Below are 22,996 nucleotides of genomic sequence, written 5' to 3' on the forward strand. Positions count from 1 at the left end.
CCAATTAAGCTCATCGACCCCATCTGCTGATGGAACGTGGAAAACAATAAGCGTTCGAGCTATCGTATCGAGCGAAACTGGACAAGTCTGTATCTTGTCGATTTTGCCAGGGAAGAGTCCAAGTCATGGAAAATGTAGCGACTAAGCATGGACTTGGTTCTACCTGGAGAATCCAGTTCGAGAATGAAAGCTGTCCGTCGCACAAGACAAATTCTGTTTTTAATTCTTCCGGGAAGAGCAGAGCGTTTGAAATAAACCGGGCCTCAGTTCTTGGCCTTCGAGAAATCGGTGGTGGACATTCGGCGGCTTCAAAGTTTTTTAGTTTCCTTGGCCTGGCGGCGATCAACAAAATTGCCTAGGTAGATCATACAAAAAAGATCGAAGGAGAGGCGAAACTTTTGCTCGAGAAAAAATTAAACCGTGCTTCTCGTGGTGTAAAAGAGTGGAAGTTTCCCAACACTGAGAGAATTAAACTGTTCACTTGCTTGCCGCGAAAGTTTGTTCCTGTTACATGTTACCTGTCAAAGTCCTATTGTTAGAGAAAATTGATCCCTCTCTGATATCAATCGGAATAAACATTTAGGTGTTATAATCTCATTCCAGGTAGGATGCCGCCAAAAATGTATTTTCTATTTTATCTCTGAACGCAAATTTGCCGGTCGACTCATACGTTTTGAACTCCAAGTCGGCAGCCTTTCAATCAATTTGGCTAAAATTTGGCCAGAGTGATGCCATATATCTTTTCTACAAAACCGTGTCTGCGAATTTTAATACTCCTTTTCATTTTAAAGCTAGAGCTTTTTTCCACAGGGAGTGTTGACTAATTGCCTTCCCCAACTTCATTTGCTAATAAAAGAAAAACAAACGCACTTGTCAAAAATCTGAGACACGGTTTTTTAGTGGAACGTGTTGAGAAGCGAATGCGGTGTTAATTGTTTTCTTCCGTTTATTTCCGGCGGGAGTGGAATATGATTTATAGAGACGTGTACTTTTACACAAAGCGTTCCAATTTCGAAACACATTTAAGTAAATCGTTTTTTTTAGTTCAAATCCATAATCTGGAATTATTAAGCTTTTAAAAAATATATGGTTTATAGGGGTTTTTATAAAAACAACTAACGCTACAGCGATCCTCGCGCGGACTGTCCTGAAGGGTGGCTGATACCTTAAGGAACTTTTTAAAGAACTAGGAATTTAGGAATTCTCTTTAACTTGTTTTCTTTTAATATCACAGGCGAATAATTCTCTTTTGCAATGACTTAATTTAAAACACTGGACCGCCTGCAAGAGTTATTGATCCCACCTGAGCCGCAAGGAATGTATTTGGGAAATCGTTATAATTTATATAATTCTCAATGTTGTATAGTGCTTAATTCTTACTTCAAATATTTCTGTAAATTATGTAAATATTTTTAAAGTTAAATTTATTATTATCATTATTATTATCAATAATTTTTATTATTATTGTTTATATTTTCTGGTTTGGTCGCTCTCGTTCAGTTGTTGTTTTTTATTAGAAACTTCTCGCTGTGCATCATGGGGTTTACGGGCGCCTCACCCTACCCTACCCTCGCCGCCTTTGTTCTGACAAAGCGGAGGTGCATTCTGGGATACGAGGAGGAAAAAGTGCTTGACGAAGCATGGTTTTTGTGTGTGTGGTCAAGAAAATACAAACTTCTTCGCGTAGAAATATAGTTCAGTAAAACATGTAAGCCAGAACAACAGTACTGACTGTGGTTAGCAAGAATGACAAATCACTGGGAACCACTTGAGATTGATCAGGTAAGTTGTTTTCATGATCATTAGGTTGATGAAGGGACGGGAAGAATGATTTGGTCTTAACCACCTTGGTGTCCCGACCTATATAATCGAACATTCGGTAATCGAAATCAATCGAATTCAGTTGAATTTCATCAAACGATTGTAAACGATCAAACGAAATTGAACTCAGAAAAAAATTGGCCAATCGAACGCAGAACCCTACAACTGAAAATTTCTTTTCCTTCAAAACAGGACCTGAACAATCGATGAAATCGATAATCGATGGCAATCGATGACAATCGATGTCAATTAATCGATTGATGTTGATAATCGATGGACAATCGATCACAAAAATGTTTGTGATGATTGATTATCATAGCCTGAATTTCATCCGATTACTTCGAGTCGTTATTACTCCCTCAGTAACGTCTGAATCGACCGGCCGTTAATGCCGTCCAGTGACGTCACTACTCCTTGACCTTTGCTTTAATTCATGCAAAAAGTACAACACGATTTTCAAGTGGCAAACCGAGAAATATCGGTTGGAAATGTCTGCATGATACAGAACTGCTTTATTTTTTTCGATCACAATTCATGTTTAACGTTCAAACTATCAACTGCATGCAGTACAACTCTGAACCGGTTGTACTAAATCCTATAATCAAACTCGGTCGCAATCACGCAATGAAATAAACACACACACGGGACCCTTAGTTCAAAAACACAATGATTTGCTTTAATTGAAAAGAAGCTATTTGGTCCTTAACGAAGAAAAAAAACAAGGAGACAAAGACAGAAAAGCTAAGAGAATCATTACACTTGACGGTAAAAATAGCAAGAAGGTCGAATTATAACATTGATCTCAGAAAACTTCGCGTAAACAAAATCACCGGCCGCCGAAATCACAAAGCGGCTCTAAATGAAAAACCTACCGACTCTCTGCGATGATTCTTCAGTCGCAGTTCAATTTAGCATTTCAGTTTCGAAGACAAGGGCAATTTTGCTGTTTAAGATAAAGATTAAGCTTATCGAAATGTTTGAACTAAACGAAAGAATGCCAGGGATGCGATCCGCTGAATATCAAGCGACCAAGCAACCAAGCGACAATCCCACTAAAATTTTTTATAATTATACATAATTATGCGAATATTTAGGCAATCAACCAATCAAAATCACTACCCGGTTTTCGGGTAGTGAGTGACGTCACCGGACGGCATTAACGGCCGGTCGATTCAGACGTTGTTGAGAGAAGAAAACGACTCGAAGCAATCGGATGAATTTCAGGCTATGATTATCATCGATTATCAATAACAATCCATAGGAATCGATCAATTAACATATTAATAGATTGTTATCAATATTCAATATCAATCGATTGCCACCTATTCAGTCAAACATTTCAGTTTCATTTCATCATGCACTTTTTGACTGTGTGGGAGGGCCTGATGGGAGAATAATTGGCAAAAAAAATCATATTTAAAATAAAGGCGAATGTCTCTCGCTATGATTCCTGGGAACGAGAATCACTTCTGCGCTGCTTTGACGCCCACCTGGAATAACTTTTTGCTACTCTGTAAATCGCCCTTGGGAATTCCACACGGAAGATCGAGGTGGACGTGGGGGTTGGCACAAACATGTGACCCTCCACATTCCTCCCTCATTCTACAGTGTTTTTAGTTTACAGATTTTTGTTTTTTGTCCTGTGAAGAACGAGATACAGTACACGTTTACAGCGTTTGATTCGTCTTAGCATAGCGTATCGAGATATCTTCACATAAATTATGTTTGATAGCGCTTCGTTTGTCAGGGGCACCTGACGGCGATTTCCTCCTAAATGCATCCTAGCATCCTAGGACAACTTCAGTCTTTTCGAAATTACAAGGGCTTCAGCATTATTTTCCCGAAAAATTTAGCTTCCAATTGAAAGTTTCAGGAAAGTGAGAATTTTATCGTATTTTCGGTTCCGAAAATTTTAGGATTCCTTAATTCTCTACGAAAAATAGCTTAACTGGGGAATGAAATGGAAAAAATTAAACTTCAGAAAATCGTAAGGAATTTATTAGATAACCTTTGAAAATTGTACATGCATGGAACGGTCATCTAGAAATGTTTAGCCTTCCTCAACCTATAGAAAATTCTAGGCAGTTTTTGTTTCTCCGATTTAATTACCTTTGTTCGTCTCAGCATGGCTTAAAGAAATATATTAAAACTAATTTATTCAACTTCATTTCTCTGTGCATTACTGCTAATAAATATTCCGGTGGCATAACTATAATTTTCAGGCGACATAACTTCAGTGCCTCGTATGCAATAGCAGGCCTCTTTGCGATTCCGGTCAACAGCCGACAGCCGGAGGAATTGGTTTACACTGATCTCGCAATAATTCCAGGCTAAACCACCATTAAGTCGTGATTTTCAAATGGCCACGGTTACTATCAAATTCCAAAACAGTCTCAATTGGTATATTTGATTCACTTCGACCAGTCATCAATGCTGATTAAATCCGCTGAAAACCCAAGCCATTTTTATCATCTTAGTGGTTTTAGTAGTCAAGCGTGTTCAGCATGTCTTACCCAAATTGCACGCTAACCGTGCTATAATTCGCACACTTACCGTGACATATGGCACGCTACAAAAAAACAAAAGGTCTAGCGTGTTAAATTTGCCAAAACAAAGGCAAGTGTGTCTGTCTTTGTTTTTTCGATTTAAATATGCGCATATCCGTGATCTACGGCACGCTAAGCGTGTCGTGCAAGCGTATCGTGCGCATGCTTTCACCTTTAGCATCAAATTCCTGTGGAGGGTCACATATAAAGAAAGAAGAAGAAAAAGAAATAACAATAAAGCTTAATCGTGTTTTAATGACTACTGCGTCCCAGGTCAGTTGAATCTTTGCAATGAACTCAAAGCTAAATCGATCAAGTTTGTACTACTGACAACGAGATATGTTAATTGTCTTAATTATTTGTGCTGTTTTTCACGAAGCCACATCGATGAACAATTCTCAAACTTTGCTACTGAGGTTTAAAACTTATATACGATCTGCATACACTCCTGCAATACCTGAAGATAGGGCCGAGACATGAATTTGCTGCCAATCGATGGCTATCAATGAAGTTCGCGACCACCTAAGTGTGATTATCGATTGATCATCGATTGCCCGATGCCAATCGATGCTAATCAACAGTAATTAATCGATTGTCATCGATTGATTGATTGATTTTCCGATCTTCGATTTTCATTGATTGTTCAGGTCCTGTTCAAAATCTCTCAATTTTATATTTTAAAGCACTGATTTGTATTAATTATTGTTCTGTGTGAGTTTAAATAAAAATTGACTTGACTTGACTTACAGTTGATCGTTCGGTTTCCGAAGAGATGTAACTAAAATACCCACGGGGCCGGGCATCGGGGAGTGGGGAAGGTGTAGGGGAACAGGAAAATAAAAAATGGGAACAAAGCCGAGAACTAAACATGAAGTTACAAAAGGGCTACGGTTCAAAACTACTTAAACTACTATTCATTTTCTTTGAACCTCACTCTCTGCTCAGCCACACACGCCTCCACACACCTGTAGATGTGAAAAGTTATATTTAGTTGAACTACAGTTTTGTTCATGAGGTAAGGCTTTTTTGTTTGCAAATATGCGCTGAAAAAGTAATACACATGTGTGATTTAATAATTAAGCATATTAACACATAATAACAACATGAAACCAGCTAAGTGGAATTAAAGGTTAATTGCAGTTGTCGTTTGATATTCATTCGTTACCAAAATTAAAAAAAGAAAGAATAAAATAATTGGCATTCTGTTGAACCCTTGAAGTTAATGGCTTTGTAGTCACTATACACATATCAGTCTTTCTCAGACAAGATCAAGGCTATGATTTAAGTTTAGTCAGCAATTTGTTCAGTTATCAAACAATATTGAATGGTTCAGTTAGGGTATGTTTGATTTGTTTGATAATCAAACTCACAAAGAATTCCGTGTTCGATTTTATTTGATTGCCAGCAAAGTCAATGAAATTCACTCATACAATTATATTTGATTGAATTCAACTGAAATTTTGTTCAGTTTTGTTCCTTTAGATACACTGGATAGTACATTGATCATGATGTTTCTACTGCTTAGGGTTAGGGTTAGAGGTCAAAATCTGTCAGAGGTCAAAATTAAATTCAGGACAATTTTTTTTACCTTGGTAGATTCTCAATTTTATAAAGAATTGGTTCACATTCATAAACTTGAACTTATTCAATCAGAACAAAGTGAACTCACAAGCGGCCATGACAGTAAACTGTGACCAAAGCTAGCTCAAGCGTGCTCATGTAAATGCTAAAATCTGATTGGAATCTAACACAATGCAATATCGTCACACCCTTCCTCGTTTGAAAAAAAAGGTGTACAAACTACAGTGTAAGATACAACATAACAGAAATGAACAACTAGCTAAAAAAGCACCAAAAAATAAAATATGTCACTGATCGCCACAAATTTGATCCGTTTTCTGCTAGTAATTAAGGGCTAGGAGACAACCTGGATTTAATTTGATTAACAACATATCTCCTGAGGAATTATGTCTATTATGTCTAATTAATTATTTTTGGCACGCTTTTCTGCTCCATTCCTGTTAGAAAATCATTTTTTCAACCTTGTAACCTTCAGAAATTCCATGTCTTCACCTACTGCCTGAGAAAAGCTTGTTAACCGGGCAGGAAGTGTGTTATGTAGACTTTATCTCAACAAAGGTAGAGATAAAAAGTTAGTATGCTGTATTAACAGCCATCAACATTTAAAAACTTTGACAGCATTTATGGACAGAACAAGTATCAAATTTCAACCATCCCTTTGTCTTGATGATCATAGGCAATCTTTAACTTTCAGACAAAAAATAGTTGACCTTGAATTCCACATATATTCCATTCTCAGTGTTTATTATGCAATCAGTGGCTGCTACATTACATGTAACTCACAGTAAATGTGTGCCCATCGAGTACAAAATAAATAACCTCAAACTATATTAATTTTGCTCTCTCTGTTATTATTTGTTTTCATCTTCTCATCCCCACACCTCATGAAAACCCTGTGTGTAGATATTTCTAGTTATTATTATTATTATTATTAATTATTATTATTACCGTGTATTAACATTATTATTATTTTTAATTATCACTTGTGTTCATACACTTTAGAAAACCATTGAATTTGGGTGTGAGGCTTTTAATTATTAGTCAGATAGATCATAAGTATAGGCAGTGGAATTGAAAAGAGTAATGGTGGCTGATGATATATTTTTTCTTGCTTTATCAATGTTTGAAGTTCTAAATTCACACCCACTGGCCCGTATCAAGCTCAGTAGTTGTGAGGCCCTGCCAGGGGGGGTCCCATGTCGCCCGTCTGAATTTTAAAACATCTCGTGTCAGTGTTTATAAATGCTTGTCGCTTATTGTCAGCTTTGCCGTCACTGTCGCAATTTGGCCGAGGGAGGTTGTCTCTTGTCGCGATCTCATTTTACGCGCTGTCGCTACTTTTTGGGCCGTGTCACCTGTCGGAATTTACCCTGGCAGGGCCTCAGTTGTGGTAATTACCTTCTAAAACATTGCAACAAAACAGTAACTGTCAGTGGAGTTTATTAAGTGTTGTATGTGTGTGACTCTCCTTTGCAGAATATATTTAGGAGGCTTGATGGCAACCTACTGGTAGGTAACATTTTGGACCAGCACAATGGAACTTATTCCTCAACTAATAAATTAAAATGTACCATCCTTGCTTCTCGTTATTATGTTGCGTATGGTGCATGTTTCATTAGAGAGCTAGCAAAACAACTGGCCAAATTTAAACAAGTACAAGTCAGCGTGTTGGTTCCAGAAGATACTCATTACAATGAGTATGAGGAGAGAAAAGCCAAAGAGATCGGAGTTACCATTGTTAAAGCCAAGAAACAACCAGGTTTTTCTGAGTCCATTGAGTGGCTGAACTACCCACCAGCAGACCTCAAAACAGACATTGTTATTGGAGTTGGTGAGGAACTGGGTAAGGTTGCACAGAACTGGAAGATGCGGTATCAGTGCAAAAGTATTCAATTTGCCGGTGGAATTGATTGGGGAATGGAATATTTTGACATTGCTGACTGTTTGGCTCTCTCGACTGATAGGCATATTAAACGTTTAAGGGGGCTTTCCCTGTCTGCTGATATTCCTGTTGCAGTTGGACCAAAGACAGCTGATAAACTGTCTGCCTCCCTCCGCTCGAAAGGGAAACAAGTGTTAGGCTTCACTCCTGGAATAATCAGCAAATTTAGTAGCTTGACCCATGCCACTAAGGATGGAACAAATTTCCGTGTTTTGTTTGTTGGTGGGAGTAATCCTGACAATTTTCAGGAAGATGGGCTTGAACTTGCTGCCAAAACAATGGCTGAGTTAAATGATAAATCCTATCACCTAATTTGTGTTGGTGCAGGGAAAGAAACACAGCAGCAATTTGCCAATTTCTTTCATCAGTCTGGTGTTCCTAAAAGGCAGTTTGAGATAAGAAACCTTCCACAAACTGATGAAGAGTGGAATGATCTTTTTGGTGAGGTGGATCTTGCCATCATGCCATCAGGTGATGAGGAGTTTGGTTGGGAGGCGCTTCTTGCCTTATCTGCTGGGCTTCCTGTGCTCGTCCACGAGGAATCAGGATTTGGAAAGGCTCTCAAGGATGTCGAATTTGGCCAAGCTGCCATTGTGGATTCTGATGATCCTAAAGAGTGGGCTTCAAGTATCAAGAAAGTCAGAGAAACAGACAGGAAGAATAGGCTTAAGCAAGCTGCATTGTTGCGTTCTAATTACGACGAGAAGTACAGCTGGGCAAAGCAGTGTGGAGCTCTGGTTGCAATGATGAGTATGATGGCTTCTGGTATGGAGTTTTATTTCATATTTTATTTGGCTTTTAAAGTATTAATATTGAACATCTCTAATTACTGTATGGGTAATATATTGCAGATTCATTAGCATGATATTGTACTTATTAATTTTTCAAAATTATCAAGCTGTAAAAGATCCAATAAATTTTGAAAACATTTAGCCCGAAAAGTAAACCCCTTTTACCCCTTTACAGTGTATTCCAAAAGGAAGGATTCATACACAGATATGCTTACCTATGGAGATACAAAATCTGGAGACTCTCTCTTTTTCACCAAGCCCCCCCCCCCCCCCCCCCCCCCCGCCACCCCCGCCCGTATTTCAATGGACTGAAAAATTGACCCAGCCTCCAATGGGAATGGCTTAGGACATTATATGAAGTCTTAAATGGAGTACATACTATCACAATTTGCGATCATCATTTTGATGCCGAAATAATCTTTGTCACTGACTAAATACGTGCAAAAATTCGCCAGAAACAGTACGGTACCGGTGAGGGAGAAATGGGCTACCGTAAATCCCAAACTAAGGCACAAAAAAGCTAAAATGGCCATTTTATTCGGGAGATTTGGTGAAGCGTACGGGAGAGCGGGAGATCAGTTGAGTTGGTATGTGTCCATACACACCTTGAAAGTTTGTGAAAATTTGAAAATGGATATCCTAGACTTTGAAAGTCCTTGTGATATGTTAATTGCTGTTTAGACTGAGGAAGTCATTACTATACAGACAACTAAAGAGTGCAAAGACTAATCAGAAGAAGCCCTTTCACCTGAACATTAACATAACTGTTGCTGTTACTTAGTTAATTGGCTTGCGGATGGTTTGACTACATTAAACTATGTGAACCACAACACTCAAAATAGTTTGAAAAGGCAGCACTTTAGTTTTCAACTGACAAGATTTTCTCTTGGTACATGCACTACATGTATTTCCTTCTTGGTTGCTTAAGCCAATAATCCATGTACCAAACAAGCTGTGAATTCTTCACAACTGATATATTTATTTTACTTCTAGCCTGGTCGTTAGAGAGTATAAAACTTGTTGATGTCACTTATTCACACCATCCATTCATGTATAAATTCACAACAATAAATGCAATACGTGTAATGGCTGGAAATTTGTGTACTTGCCAAAACCCTTTTACTGAATATGTATGCAGTCTTTTTCATTTTAGTGTTGGGTATATAATAAAATGTCTATTAACATATTAACTCAATTAACTCACACGTATTCAAGTAACTCAGTCCAGTCTACCTCTGTATGTTTGTTAATTAAATACTATTGTTTATTTTTGCAGCTCAAGACAACTGAGAGGGTATAATTTTAAGTCAATGGTCCAAACAAAACCTCTTGATTTCTCATAGAGAGATGGATGCACGTTTTTGTCATGGTAAAAGACAATAGACAGTGGAAAACACCACGTCGAATTTATCTATTGGGTGACGTGTTAACACTCAGTACATAACTTGTACATTTACTGCCATGTAGAAAAGGCATGAAATAGGATATAGTTTAACAGGTACACCTTTTTATGTCCCACTTAAATGTTTGTGGGACAGTCTTTCATAGTCAACCAGTTTGATCACGTAGAAGCAGATTATTTCAGATATTTTGTCCATAATGAAGTCAATGGCAAGAACCATTGTTGCATTTGATTTAAATCTGCTCTCAGACTAGGTTGAATCTTTTATTTTAATACATGTGCTTTTTTAACATAGCATGTAAAATACAGTTTTAAGAGCTTTATTGGTTGACTCATTCTTTATTAACTGACTGCCCTGTAGTGGGTGAGTGCCCCGTGGGGGCTACTCCTGAAAAATTTGTGTGGGGGTGGGCAGAATGCCTCCTGAAACCCCGACCCTATATCAGACCAAAATAGGATTCCCCCCCATTTTAGACCATAATAGATGAATGATAAAAAAAATACCCATAAATGGTTAAATCTATGCTCAGTTTCTTCAGGCCAAAAAATACATCCTTTGGCACCAAGGCAGTACCCCCTGCCACTCCCCAAGGGGGGGTGAGGTGGGCAGGTTGATTAATCGACAATATTTACTCGATGAGATCACTTGATGCGGACTGCTTATCTTTGGTTACAGGCTATGCGTGCACCTGCTTTTGCTGGGGCGTTGTTCGGGCACAGAGGCTTCAGTTGTTGCCCAGGGGGTTGGGCGTAATTGATCAGAAAGAATGAGGCGAATACAAACAGTGGAAAGAGCCCTAATTTGCTAATTAGATTGCATTTCGAACCTTAATTTAGTAAATTGTTGATTGTTCGAAGACTTAGAGACATATGAAAGATACCAAAAAAGAGAGGGAGACATTGCAGTCTTAAGTTTAGTCAGTTTAGTGACCGCATTAGTCCCCCTTCTCTTCTAGATCGATAGCGGGGTTGGAACACGAGCTCCATAAATGATTCCCGCTTTCGGACGAACTTAAAGGGGTATCAAGGCACCCCAGTACATAAACGGTGCGCGCAAGGACGTTATTTCTCTATTCTCCCTTTTTCCTTCCCTTTCGAATAAACGCCAGCCACGTAGCCTGCGAAGCGCAGACGTATTTCCGGTCGTCGCTTCTCTCCCTCCGAAAATTAACCAATTAATTTTCGGAGGGAGAGAAGCGACTACCGGAAATACGTCTGCGCTTCGCAGGCTACCTGCCACGCAGCTTAGAGTTGCCTATTCCCTAGGCCCCCCTCCTTGGTATGACACAGGAAGGGGTGTGTCTTAGGAAGGGTGATACCCTTCGCTGTGTTCAATCGTCCTTTGATTGTTTGTTTGTTTGTTTTGTTCAACAACCAGTGAAACCCTTAACCCTCTTCCACATAAGCCCAAACATTTCCTTAATTTAAAACGTCCTAAGGCGAACATAAGTGAAAAATTTAACTCTCCCGTGTTTCTCGAACGCGGCAGACGAGTTTGTTCATTATAATTAGATTTCATAAGCAAGATGGCGAATTCTTACAAGACAGTAAGACTCGAAAGATTTGCCTCGGCCCTCGCTCCCCAAAGCCCGCCTGCCTCCAATAACGCCTGTTGTGCATTTAGGCCTGACATGCCATCGCTTCAAGTTCTTTCCCGTTTAACACGAAATACTTAGAAAGAATAATCAGCTCGGCTATTTTTTAATTGATAGTTCAAAAAAATTCGTGTGGGAGCATTACATTCATTTGCGCAACGAATTGCTTTAACTTTCATTCTTTATTAGGGTGACTTTTCGAACAATTTAGGTTTCTGGGAAACTACCCACCTACCCCTCCCCTAAGCCATCATTTTCCCCTAAGTGAGAAGTAAGTGTTAATGTTAGCTTAGGGGAGGGGTAGGTGGGCGGGTTCCCCGGAAACAAAAATTGATCCGACGTTTCTATCTCTTGCACAACCTTTTCTTTTGAGATCAAAACAGCTGATATCAATTCAATTTAAAAAAAAAACTTATCACGTCAGCTGAAAACCACTAAAATTATTTTGGTGCAATGTATAGTGCGTTTTTATTCATATAACTAGCAGGCGTTCAGATATCGCCACAGGGTTGGCTTGGTGCACTAATCTGGTAGTCTCCCTCGCAGCCGTTTTTTGGATGCCACGCAACGCAACGTGACATCCAAATTTTCGTGACATCAGGTTAAAAAAGCCCTATGAAGCATAGCAGTGCTAACTAATAGCGCATACCCTAGACTTATCTACTAGTCTGCTACACAGCCGTTATTAGTATCGTCACGCAAACTACTAATCTACTGTCTCTTTACTGGCTATTTACAACGGTGCCAAAGATTGGAACCCAGGACAACTGTGTCAGAAGATTCACGCGGCCAGAGAAAGGACTTGATGAACTCCGCAACCCCAGTAACGGAAGATTAAACGCATGATTACATGCATTTCAAGGCTACGTCCTCAAGAGCCTAGATTTAAGTAGTCCCGTATCAATAAAGGTAAGAAGACAAGTAATAAGTAATATAAGAATCAAACTGTTATTTTGTTCATTAAAATTGACATGCGCGGATGCACGGGCAGTTTTTGTCATTGGCAAAGACTATCCAATGAATCCTAAACGACCCTGGCCAAGTTCTGAACCGACCCTTGAAGTTTATTGAAAAAGACGGCGCATTCTTTCAAGCAGGATCTTACATTGCGTCTCCCACTTGAACTTTTCGTCATAAAACTCTCGTAGAGAGAGCGCTTCGTTGAGCCGAATTTGCCTTTCTTTCTGTCTCGCACGTCTAATAGCTTTACCCCACTCCTCAGCTTCATCGGAGTCTACCACAAATGACGATCCAAAAGTCAAAGTCTGCAGAGCTTTTCCGAATCCAGAATTATCACCCACCAAAATGGGGAGGCCAGCGGAAAGAGCTTCGAGTGCTGCGAGACCGAAACCTTCTGTTCTTGACGGCATAATGGCTAAATCAGCCTCTTAGAAGAGTTTTTCCAATTCACCACGACTCTCAATAAAGCCTCGCACGATAAGTTGGTTGCGAGAAATGCGGCACTTCAGCAAGTTATTTTTGACCTCTTCTTCTTTTCCTTTTGGCGCTCCGACAAACATTAGAAGGTAGCTTTTATCATTCAAGCCTGCTACAGCTTGGGTGGCTATATCGTATCCTTTTAGTTCAAAATCTTCCGAGTCACCCCGACCAAACACTAAGATGCGGAACTTTCCCCTCTCCTCACTGGCTTGCTGCATCTTTTTGAACTCCGGAAAGATTCCAGGTGTGATATCTATCACTTGTTGATCCTTACCGTACGACCGCAGGGGGGCGGAGATGGCTTCCGCTAGCTTCGGTCCAATGGCCGCGACGATTTCAGCCTTCTTACACAGTTCTAATTCAGCTTGGTGTTTTTCCTCGCCTTTTGGTAGCGCTGTTTCGCCTTCCTTAAACATTGCAAGCTCTTCACTGGCAGTGTGTACTATATGAACTCGTTTGCACCTGCGCTGTTTTGCTATGGCCTGGGCTGGTGCTCCCAGCTTCTGACCATGGCCTACAACAACATCAATATCATGATCTTCTTTTGGAAAGCTCAATCCCCCGATAGAATCAAACCCAGTCATTGGCTCAGGTGTCGCAAGGCTTACTCTACAGTCATTAGCTTCTTGCTTCTCTCTTTCACTGTAATGTGGCAACAGAAGGGTAACCTCTACCCCAGCCTGACGTGCCAAGTGCTTTGCTAACTCTCTGTTCAGCGTAGATAATCCGCCTTTTGATGATCCCCATTCGTCTCCCACTAGTGTTACTCTTAAAGGGCCCCTTGCGAAAGAGGTTGATGGTCCCTCAGATCTGGCATTCTTAAGAAGGAGAGAGAAAGAATTGAATATAAAAAATCATCAGTACGGGAATCCGGATTCCATAATCCGGGAAATTTTCTTCCCCTGGCATCCGGACTACGGAAAAATTTTGCTTGTGGAACCCGGATTACCCCTCAGAAAACTCGGAATCCCCCTAACGATTGGAATCCGGATCATCCAAGTACCACTGACAAAGACTGGAAAATCCAGTAGCGGAATCCACGGCGTGGAAACAGAATCCAAGACTGTCTTGGATTTCCTTACATGGGGCGCACAGAACGCAGTGGTTTGATCTAAACATTATTATTAAAATCTGAATCATCGGACAATGTAATTCTAGAGCTCTGATTGGCTTAGCCATCATGGTATATGAGCTATTATACTATGCTCTCCAAATATGGTAACTGTACGCGTCTGCTCAAAATTAAACTCAAGCTAAAAATCGGTTTTTTTACAAATAAAGTCGGGAAGAATCCTCGATATTTTGTGGGCGTATTTAATAAAACATTTATTCCACTCGCGCTTGTTGGATATGAGATGATTAAAGCCAACTCATATCCAACGCGCTCTCGTGGAATAATTGTTAAATATGTCATACGCGCATAGCTCAGGGTAAAGTCCAATTGAAACCAGAGGCCAAATGAATACAATAACATACAAAATACATTATTAGCCGGTTTTGTCGTAAAAAAAGAAGCAATACAATTTTTTTAAGAACAATATTTTTGTCTTTTCAAACCGGGGCTCTCAACTTTAAAGTTGAATAACTTCAAAAATGTAGAAGCTATGACCGCAAAACTTGGCGACTCACCCCCTTAGTGTTAAATAAGCCATTTTCGAGTTCCCCTGAGGTTAAGTGGTCAGCCTTTAATATGGAAATGATTTTTTTATTCTCATGCAAATAAAACTAATGTCACAAGAAAGGTTGTGCCCTTGGCCTCATTTTGAAAGTGAGGGATTTTGGAACTCGGAAGTCATTGACCTATTTATAAGGTAGCATTTGACGTAGTGCATTTATCATTGTCGTGACCATGACAACCGAGTTTTGACAGCCCAGTCAGTTTGGCAATGTTTTCCCCCAAAAATTATTTTCTTTCTTTCTTTTCTTGAATTATTATTGTCGATTTCACTTTATATCTATATTTAATGAAAGATCAAGGTGAAGTTTTGGTTCACCTTATAAAATTTAAGATATAACGTCCTAATGATGTCACTTTACGTCGTGTGACAATCAATTTGAGCGGTCAGTTTAACTGAGTTATAATGGATCCCAGGTAGCCACCCAGTCTTTCATCCCTCCCCTCAAACGAGCTCCCCAAAAAACGCCTGCGTGGGAGGCTAGATCCCAGGTAGCGCGAAAAAAAATACTGGCTCTTGCACCTTAATATATATGCGTGGTTTACCTCAGCTTCCTTCCGCATAGTGCCTCGGATATTCACTAACTTGATTATGATATTATCTAAATTGAGAAAGAACGAAAAAATGTTAATAAAATGAGAAAAAAAACATAGATGATAAGAAGTTCTCATTCGTGTACCTGATTTTGGGCTAAGACAACGCGCAGAAAACAGTTGTGTTTAACATACATTATACTATATGAGTAGTCTGTCTTTTGCTGACAGTACACTGCTATTTTGAAACATTTTATCGTGATTCAAAATATACATTTTTCCTAAACATAAATGGGAAAAGAAGTATAATATTTATATGTCTAGAAGATCTGGATGTAAGCAAGCTTAACTTTATCAAAAGATGAAGCTTTCTTCAGCGCCGGATGAAGGTTAGTTTTTTTTTATTTATTTTACCTCATCGAAATACTGGGCAGTAAAATATCCGTTCATAGCTGTCTGATCTTTCCTGCACTTTATAGTTTAAAACACCAACATTTTTCCAGTCACTACAGTTAAACACTCTCGAATTAAGAAAATATTCACGTTTCGTAGGCGACCGCGACCTTTTTAGGGGGGACGGTTACTTATACACTGCTTTTAACCTTTTTGTAAGCAGCCACTTGACATACGTATGATTTGATCTCTATGTTCTCTTTGTGTACTACACTACTCAGAGTATGAAGAGCTTATAATTAACAACATGCATGAAATGCATGAATTCTCTTCCTAAAAAAGACGTTCGAACCTCTTGATGGGACGAAGTCCTTGTGGTTCGATTCTCGTCGCGAGATGGTAGATGATCGTCTACCAGGGCTCAAAATAATGTTTTCGTTTTGCAAAATGTTATAATATAGCAAGGACCAGAGAGGGGTTCCAAGACAGCGTCACAGATAGTGTCGGTTTCCTAAATTTTTTCAGATGCTGAAATGAATTTTTTAAGTGTTCTTCGCCGAGAGAGGATATCCTCTTTTGATCTTAACACATATCTTGTTTTCGTTGACATAAGTTAGCGATAAATCCATGCTAATTTTCTCTACTTGTTGTAATATTTTCCGGACATACTCGTGAGGGTGAGAAAAGGCAAAAATGACCACGTGACCATTATTTCCTTCCAATACTGCGCATGCCTTTTGTCGGATTCACTCTGATTTCAACACGAGGCTGAATTTTTCTACTTACAGTTAAAATTTGTGAAATCGGATATAACAAAATAGAAATTGCATAGTCATCTTGATCTCCGCTTGCTCTGGAGTGCAGTAAACTTAAAAAAAGAGCATCCCAGTTTATCACATAAAAGTTGAACAGTTTTTACTTCGTTACAATTTGACTCGTGCGTGGCTCGTGATGTATTCAGACAGAGAAGAGCTCTTAGAAATCAAAGAGAAAGAAATTTTACACAGTTGACTAGACAACTGGCAAATTCTAAGTTGAAGAAATGAGAAACGCACTCTTGTAAAATTTATACCTAGCTGCTACTTTCTAACAGTTAGATCAGAATCCGTCTACTTGATTCAAACTCAATTTTGATCAATCATATCCTTACCTTGTTCCCAATAAAACAACGAAATATTTTATTATCTAATTAAGCATGACTTTCGAAAAATTTCGTCTTAAAGCGGGTATTCTCAAAACCAGCATTGTGATTTTCGGCATAAAAAATACCCTTAATTTTAAGAGACTATTTTCCTTGCCAGAAGAAACCTCTTTTCCCCGGAAAAAAAATACTATTCTCTTGACACAGCTGATCATAACCCGGCAGTTCCATGAAATGCTGACCGGAGACGTCACGGAACCAAGAAAGATTTGTTGATCCAAACAATGCGGTTTGGAGGTCACTTAAAAGTTCATCACTCATTTTAATACTTTGCATCACAACCCTTTCTTGTTGTCTTTCGATTCTGTTTTTCTAATCATAAGTATGATACGTATAATGTCGTTCTCGTTGTCAACATCTCCCTGTTTATCCTCTTCAGTTATTCGCGGGGATAAAAAACTTAAAGTAGAATTCAGTTTCAAATGATAGAGGAGAAAGAAGACGAAGCTTAGTTAAAATGGAATTTCACGGTCTATGTACCTCGTCGCCTCTTTATTTTCCAAGATGTTGAACTAACCCGTGGACCGAGGTGGAGCTATTAACCAGAGGAGAATACTTTAGTTCTGACAGTAAAGTTCTTCATTCAGTTCAGCTCCTGAGTCACAACAAAACTTAAATTGGATGGCATCTATTATAAACCTATTTTACTTGTAGCTTAGTAAATTACCATGTATACAGTATAACGGTCACTACTTGGCATGATTCCCGGGGAATGATTCAATATACAAGTTCCCATCCTAAAGTAAAATATGGCCGCCTCGGTAGTTGTCGGCTTCTTTGCCCTGAAGATTCTGAACTCTGATTGCCTTGTAGTATTAAAGCCCCGTTTCAAACAGCCGTGATGCCGTTACGTTTATAACTCTGTCTGTTAACCCTTCTCTGATTATAACAAGAGGTGGGCTAGTTTCTGCGGAAATAACCAGCTCTAATACGTTCTCTATAATATTCAAGCACTTGTAATTATATTAAAACGTATAACTGTACATGAAGGCAAATCAATAATAAAATTCGGTGGCAGTCGGTTGACGTTAGCGGTGGGCTGAATGACGTGGTACACTACACTATAAAACTAACGGGTACTAGGAGAAGGGAGCCAGAAGTTGTTCTAAGGGCCTTATATCAGCCAATCGATAGTGATCTACTACTGAGCCATCCACACAAGGAAACTTATGGTCTAACTTAAATTTTCAGTATTAGCAATGCAGTCTACAAGCATAATACGTATTGGGCTTGCTGACCTATCAAATTGCATGAGTTCTCTATTGTAAACACATGTAAACAGTATCAGCAAAGAACGTGAAATCTAAGTGCACTTACTACTACGTACAATTATCCTCTTATGTAGTACCGGGTTTTATCCATTTACGTAGCAGATTTCCTTTTTGACGACGAACAATTATTCTGAAGCTATTGTAGCATGACAATTTACGGCTTGATAAGAATGAGGGGTCAATCGTTATCACAAAACAAGAAGTTTCTTACGTCAATTGTCCTCAATGCGTGTCGGCCTTCCACGTAAGGCTGGTGCTAAAAGAGGGACCGTCCGAAACTAGAAGGTCGCGGGTTTGCAATATATCAATAACGTTTTAAGGATGTTTACGAATAACAGGAGCCGGTCAATACCCAGTTTACATTATGCTAAATCATAAAAGGCTGGTATATTTCCTCGTGCAAAGTCCCCCGTCTGTTAAGAAGGACGGGAGGCTCTGGGGATGAGTATGCTTTCAAGCTATTCGTCGCTATTCGTATCATATCCATGGTCCTCTGGCTTTTTGGTCACCAACCCGCTGACCAAAAAGGCAAAAAACTTTGACAAGAGATGTCTTAGCTAGTACCATGGTGTTTCTCTCACTTTGTAACTTAATTCGTAACATAACAGCCTTGATACTTCATTACCTGATGATGACGCATTCAACTTGATCTGATCATTGTGCGTTTGTTGTAAGGTCTACGCTGTCTAACTACATCTTGTCGCCTTCTCAAGCCTGAAAAAGCAGTTAACTTCGCTGAGTTAACAACATCCGCTTTTGACTTTCAACTTAGAAAAATAGATCGATCTATCCCAAGAACTACCCACTGCCTGGCTCAAACGTACATAAACATGACAAACCGAAATCCTGCATAAGATCGGGACATCCTAAATGATCCACTCTTCCGAAATAACCTAGTCCAGCTATTTATCAAAAATCCTTCGATAATCACAGTCGATCCAGAGTACGCCTACATGGACTCGGACACTCTTACGTTTATTGAAAATATTCAGATTAATTTTGACTATACGAAAAGGATACGCGACCCTGTTAATGGCCTTAATTGGATCCTCATATTGCCCCGCGACGCTACTTATAATTCGGCAACAGAACGCAGATACGACTCAGCCCAACGTCTCCCCTGATATAGCCTGCGGAAACATCCGTTTCTCTTCGCTCTTCACCGCTAGGGACGTTTTGCGCGGAGACCTCGCCAGCGGTACCCTGGGTACCAGAGGTTTTTCTCGCGTGCGACGGGGAGCTTCGTTTCGTCGGCCGCAGGCGGCATGAAAAGCCTCTGGCACCAAAGGTACCCCAGCGGGCGAAGAGCGAGGAGAAACGGATGTTTTCGCAGGCTACCCCTGACAGTCTTCTTAGCCACAGATATAAAAACCCTCTCCAGTACCTAAACAATTTAGTATACAAACTTAAACACACCCAGCTTTAATTCCCCTATGTATACTTTTAGTAGGAAAAGCACTGCTAAAGAAGATGCAAAGAAGATGCTCAACCCTAATCAACATAGTCAATGCACTCACTCCTCTATTATGATCTACCTTTTGTAAAATTGAAAGGCAAACCCTACAGCAAGATTTGCGCTGGAGACGGTAGCCTGAATTTCAGCTGCGTACTAGATCCCCTCGCCAAGGACCGCTAAGCCGCGGACTGTGATAGGATTTATGGCTGGAGTGGTGCAGGAGGTAACTGGAAATGTATGAATTGTTTTCGTTAGCTTCAGTTGCTTTTCCCTTGCATGAATATTTTTTTTGTACCTCCCCCGCCCCCACCCCTTAGAACTTTTCTACGATCTTCTTCTGTGCCAGGCTCAGTTCCTGAAAGACGGATTAGCGCTGATCCATGAATAAAATTTTGTTCCGTTTTTGTATTTTACCTTTCTATGTATTGCTCGGAATCACATTTTGTGTGTCGAAGGCTCAACAGTATTTTGTCAGGCATCGGCTCCTGGTTTTGTTAGCTCGAGTTGCATGTTCTTACATTAGCCTAAAACCTGGCTTCAAATTGGGGCCGGGCTTAATCATGGGTTAAACGTAATCATCTCCCGAGGAACCTCTTCCATGTTAGGTGCCGCATTAGGGGAAGGGGCAAAGGAGAGGGACAACCTTTAAGGGCCAACCTCGTTTCTAGGGTCCTCAGAGGACACTGGGAACGAGGTTGGCAGGAAGCGGCATTATGGGAAGAGGAAGAATCGTTTTTCGTATCTTCATTTACACCCTCCTGGACATTTGGGTTATAATTTGATCGGCTTAGAAATCGAAATGTGAACGTAAAGACATATCGATCACTGATCCTCGAGGATGAATGGGGCAACAGATGCACGACAGTGGAAGTCTTCACGTCAACCATGTTTTTCCGTTAGTGATATCGCTCATGACATCTCGCAAAAAGTAAGCAATAATTTAGGGGTTTAGTTTTTACGTTGTTTGTTTGGTTTAGCTATTCTTGCTCTTTTTCTCTGTCGTAGTTCTATGCAAGCTCTGCAAACAAGCCTGTTTTTCTTTGTTTTACCTCGCCAAGTTTGGCAGGTTTTTATGTATCGATAAATTTTTACAGGCGGGGTACTCTGGATTTTAAGTGACAGGGATGATCGAATGGGGGCAAAAATCGAAACCCAAAAAAATCCCTGGACCAAAATTTAGCCTCCAAACAATCCCATGCCAAATTTCCAAGCCATAAATTTTCCAGAAAGCCTTAAATGATATACCTAGTGGCTATTCGTGCGGGACCCGTGCATCGACTTGTATCTGCTATTCCCACGGGATTCTTGCTAAATTGATTAGGGTTAAATCATGCTATTATTTGCTTATACTACTACCCACAAAAGGTTTGTAATCTTCCCATGTAAGTATTTCAAATTAATCTGAAATGCCACTGCTCTAAGCCAATTAAATTGTAGAAATTTCTTATATAGTAGTATAAGGATTAAAATCACAAATATTTTAATCAGCAGCGAATTCCCTGTTATATAGTGGTTAGAACTACGAACTGTAGATTTGACACCCCAGGATCGATTCTCAATCTAGCCACACTCTTTTTATTTTGTATAAAATTTGCTGGCACTGAATTTTTTTCCCCTTAAAAACAGTGGTTGAAGAGACTTACACTTTCAGGGAAATTTGTCAGTGACCAGAAATTTCAAGAAGAGACTTAATCCCATATGAGTAGCAAATACACATCGGCATACAGGTCCCATACAAATGAGGCCTTCCAAGGGGGGTAGCTGTGTCGCAATGTCGCTTGCTTTAGGAGACCGTTGTCGCCTAATCTACAGCTGCAAATGTCGCTGTCGTTTTTTGAAGTGTACGTAACTGTACCAGTCATTTTTGTTTTGCGAGAAACTGTTTCGCAACAGGGCTATAACAGGATTTTCATGGTGGTCAGTTGGCAAAACTTTGTGAGCAGCGTAGGATGAACGCTTCTTCTTCTTCTTTAAGGGTAGGCTCCCGCGGGAAAATTTGGAAAATCTGAACCCTCAGAAATGCAATTTCCTGTATTCTGAGTCACTTTTATTGATAAAATGCACAACTTTCCAATGTCACCGTCCTTTTTCACTGTTTAGTATGTCGCTGTTGCATTTTAGCAGTGTAGGCATGTCACTTCTCGCTTTTTAAAAATTCCCATGTCGCCAGTTTTCAGGGCCGTGTCGCATGTCGCTTTTACCCCTTGGAAGGCCTCACAAATAGCCACTGTGAATGATATAACACGAAAAATAGAAACATTAGTTTTGAATAGCCTCCAAAATCCCTACTTATTAAGTCTATATTTTAGGTGACATCAACATAGACTTTTTAAAATGTAATGGCCATTCACCAACCAAGGACCATTTGGAAATGCTTTATTCCAATAATTTCCTACCTATTATAACTAAACCAACTAGTTTAAATATATGGAAGCTCTAATTTGGGAAACTATTTCAAAAGAATTGAAGTCTCTTAATAATTTTGCCTTTAAAAGAAACTTTAAAACCTTTCTATTACAAAACCAATGATAGCGAAACAGCTTACAACCCTCTTTTCTTTAGCTTCTTGTCTTCCTTGAACAATGCAGGAATAGTAATATATAATTAGGTAATTTTATTCTCCTTTTTTCTTCTTGTTTTCTATTATAAACTTTAATACAGCACTTTATTGCACTGTATCAAAAAGTCTAGGAAAAATTCTATATAAACAAGTATTCTCTATACCCTAAGTTATTATTACCTCACACATATCTTGGACTCCTCTATTTACTTAACTGGGACAGTGACTAACACGAAAGCTTCAGCTACTTTCGTCACTGTGCACATATCAACAAACTTGTATATTATATTTATTTTTCATCATTTGTTAACCTACTGATTCTGTAAACCATCTTATACTGTATCAACTTGAATAGTGCGAAATAAACTTGAACCTTGAGCCTTGAAAGTAGAAATTCAGAAGAATCAATAGCTGCTTAGTTTGATTTTTGATGACGTCATGTGCAAACCAAGAATACTCTCGTCTCATCCCATTTTTTATGAGTTACTACCCCCAATAAACACTGATAAAACATGAAACCCATCAAAAATGTGTTTCCCGCATGCAGAAGGTAGCGAAAAGGGATATTCAGTGAACAGAATGGAAAGCACTTTAATGTTGGTCAGACGAAAATGAGATGAAGACAAGACTCCAGTTATGTCCACCATTTTAAATCATTTTGACTTTGTTCCAAAGACACATCGTTCTCCTGGAGATTGTCGCACTAGCTAAGTCAAAGAAAAACCGAAATATTAAAGCTAAACAATGTTAACCTCATCTCAATGGCCAGGAGTATTTTTGTGCTTCAG

The 22,996-nt window shown here is 39.4% G+C and overlaps 2 protein-coding genes across 2 annotated transcripts; one reads left to right on the forward strand and one right to left on the reverse strand.

Annotated features, from left to right (window-relative positions):
- The first annotated feature begins 1,625 nt into the window (after window positions 1–1,625).
- On the forward strand, window positions 1,626–10,406 carry LOC140946642 (D-inositol 3-phosphate glycosyltransferase-like). The gene is made up of 3 exons (XM_073395754.1): window positions 1,626–1,782; window positions 7,425–8,655; window positions 9,958–10,406. Exons 1-3 carry the CDS (start codon window positions 1,747–1,749, stop codon window positions 9,969–9,971), a joined length of 1,281 nt encoding a protein of 426 aa, XP_073251855.1. The 5' UTR covers window positions 1,626–1,746; the 3' UTR covers window positions 9,972–10,406.
- Window positions 10,407–11,868: 1,462 nt separating this feature from the next.
- On the reverse strand, window positions 11,869–17,429 carry LOC140946519 (D-inositol 3-phosphate glycosyltransferase-like). The gene is given in 3 exon segments (XM_073395650.1): window positions 11,869–13,936; window positions 15,340–15,395; window positions 17,402–17,429. Coding segments are annotated over 2 exon segments (1,212 nt in total). The 5' UTR covers window positions 15,358–15,395; window positions 17,402–17,429; the 3' UTR covers window positions 11,869–12,742.
- Window positions 17,430–22,996: the final 5,567 nt, after the last annotated feature.

This window comes from Porites lutea, chromosome 8 (genome assembly GCF_958299795.1).
Source record: "Porites lutea chromosome 8, jaPorLute2.1, whole genome shotgun sequence".
Classification (NCBI taxonomy): Eukaryota; Metazoa; Cnidaria; class Anthozoa; order Scleractinia; family Poritidae; genus Porites; species Porites lutea.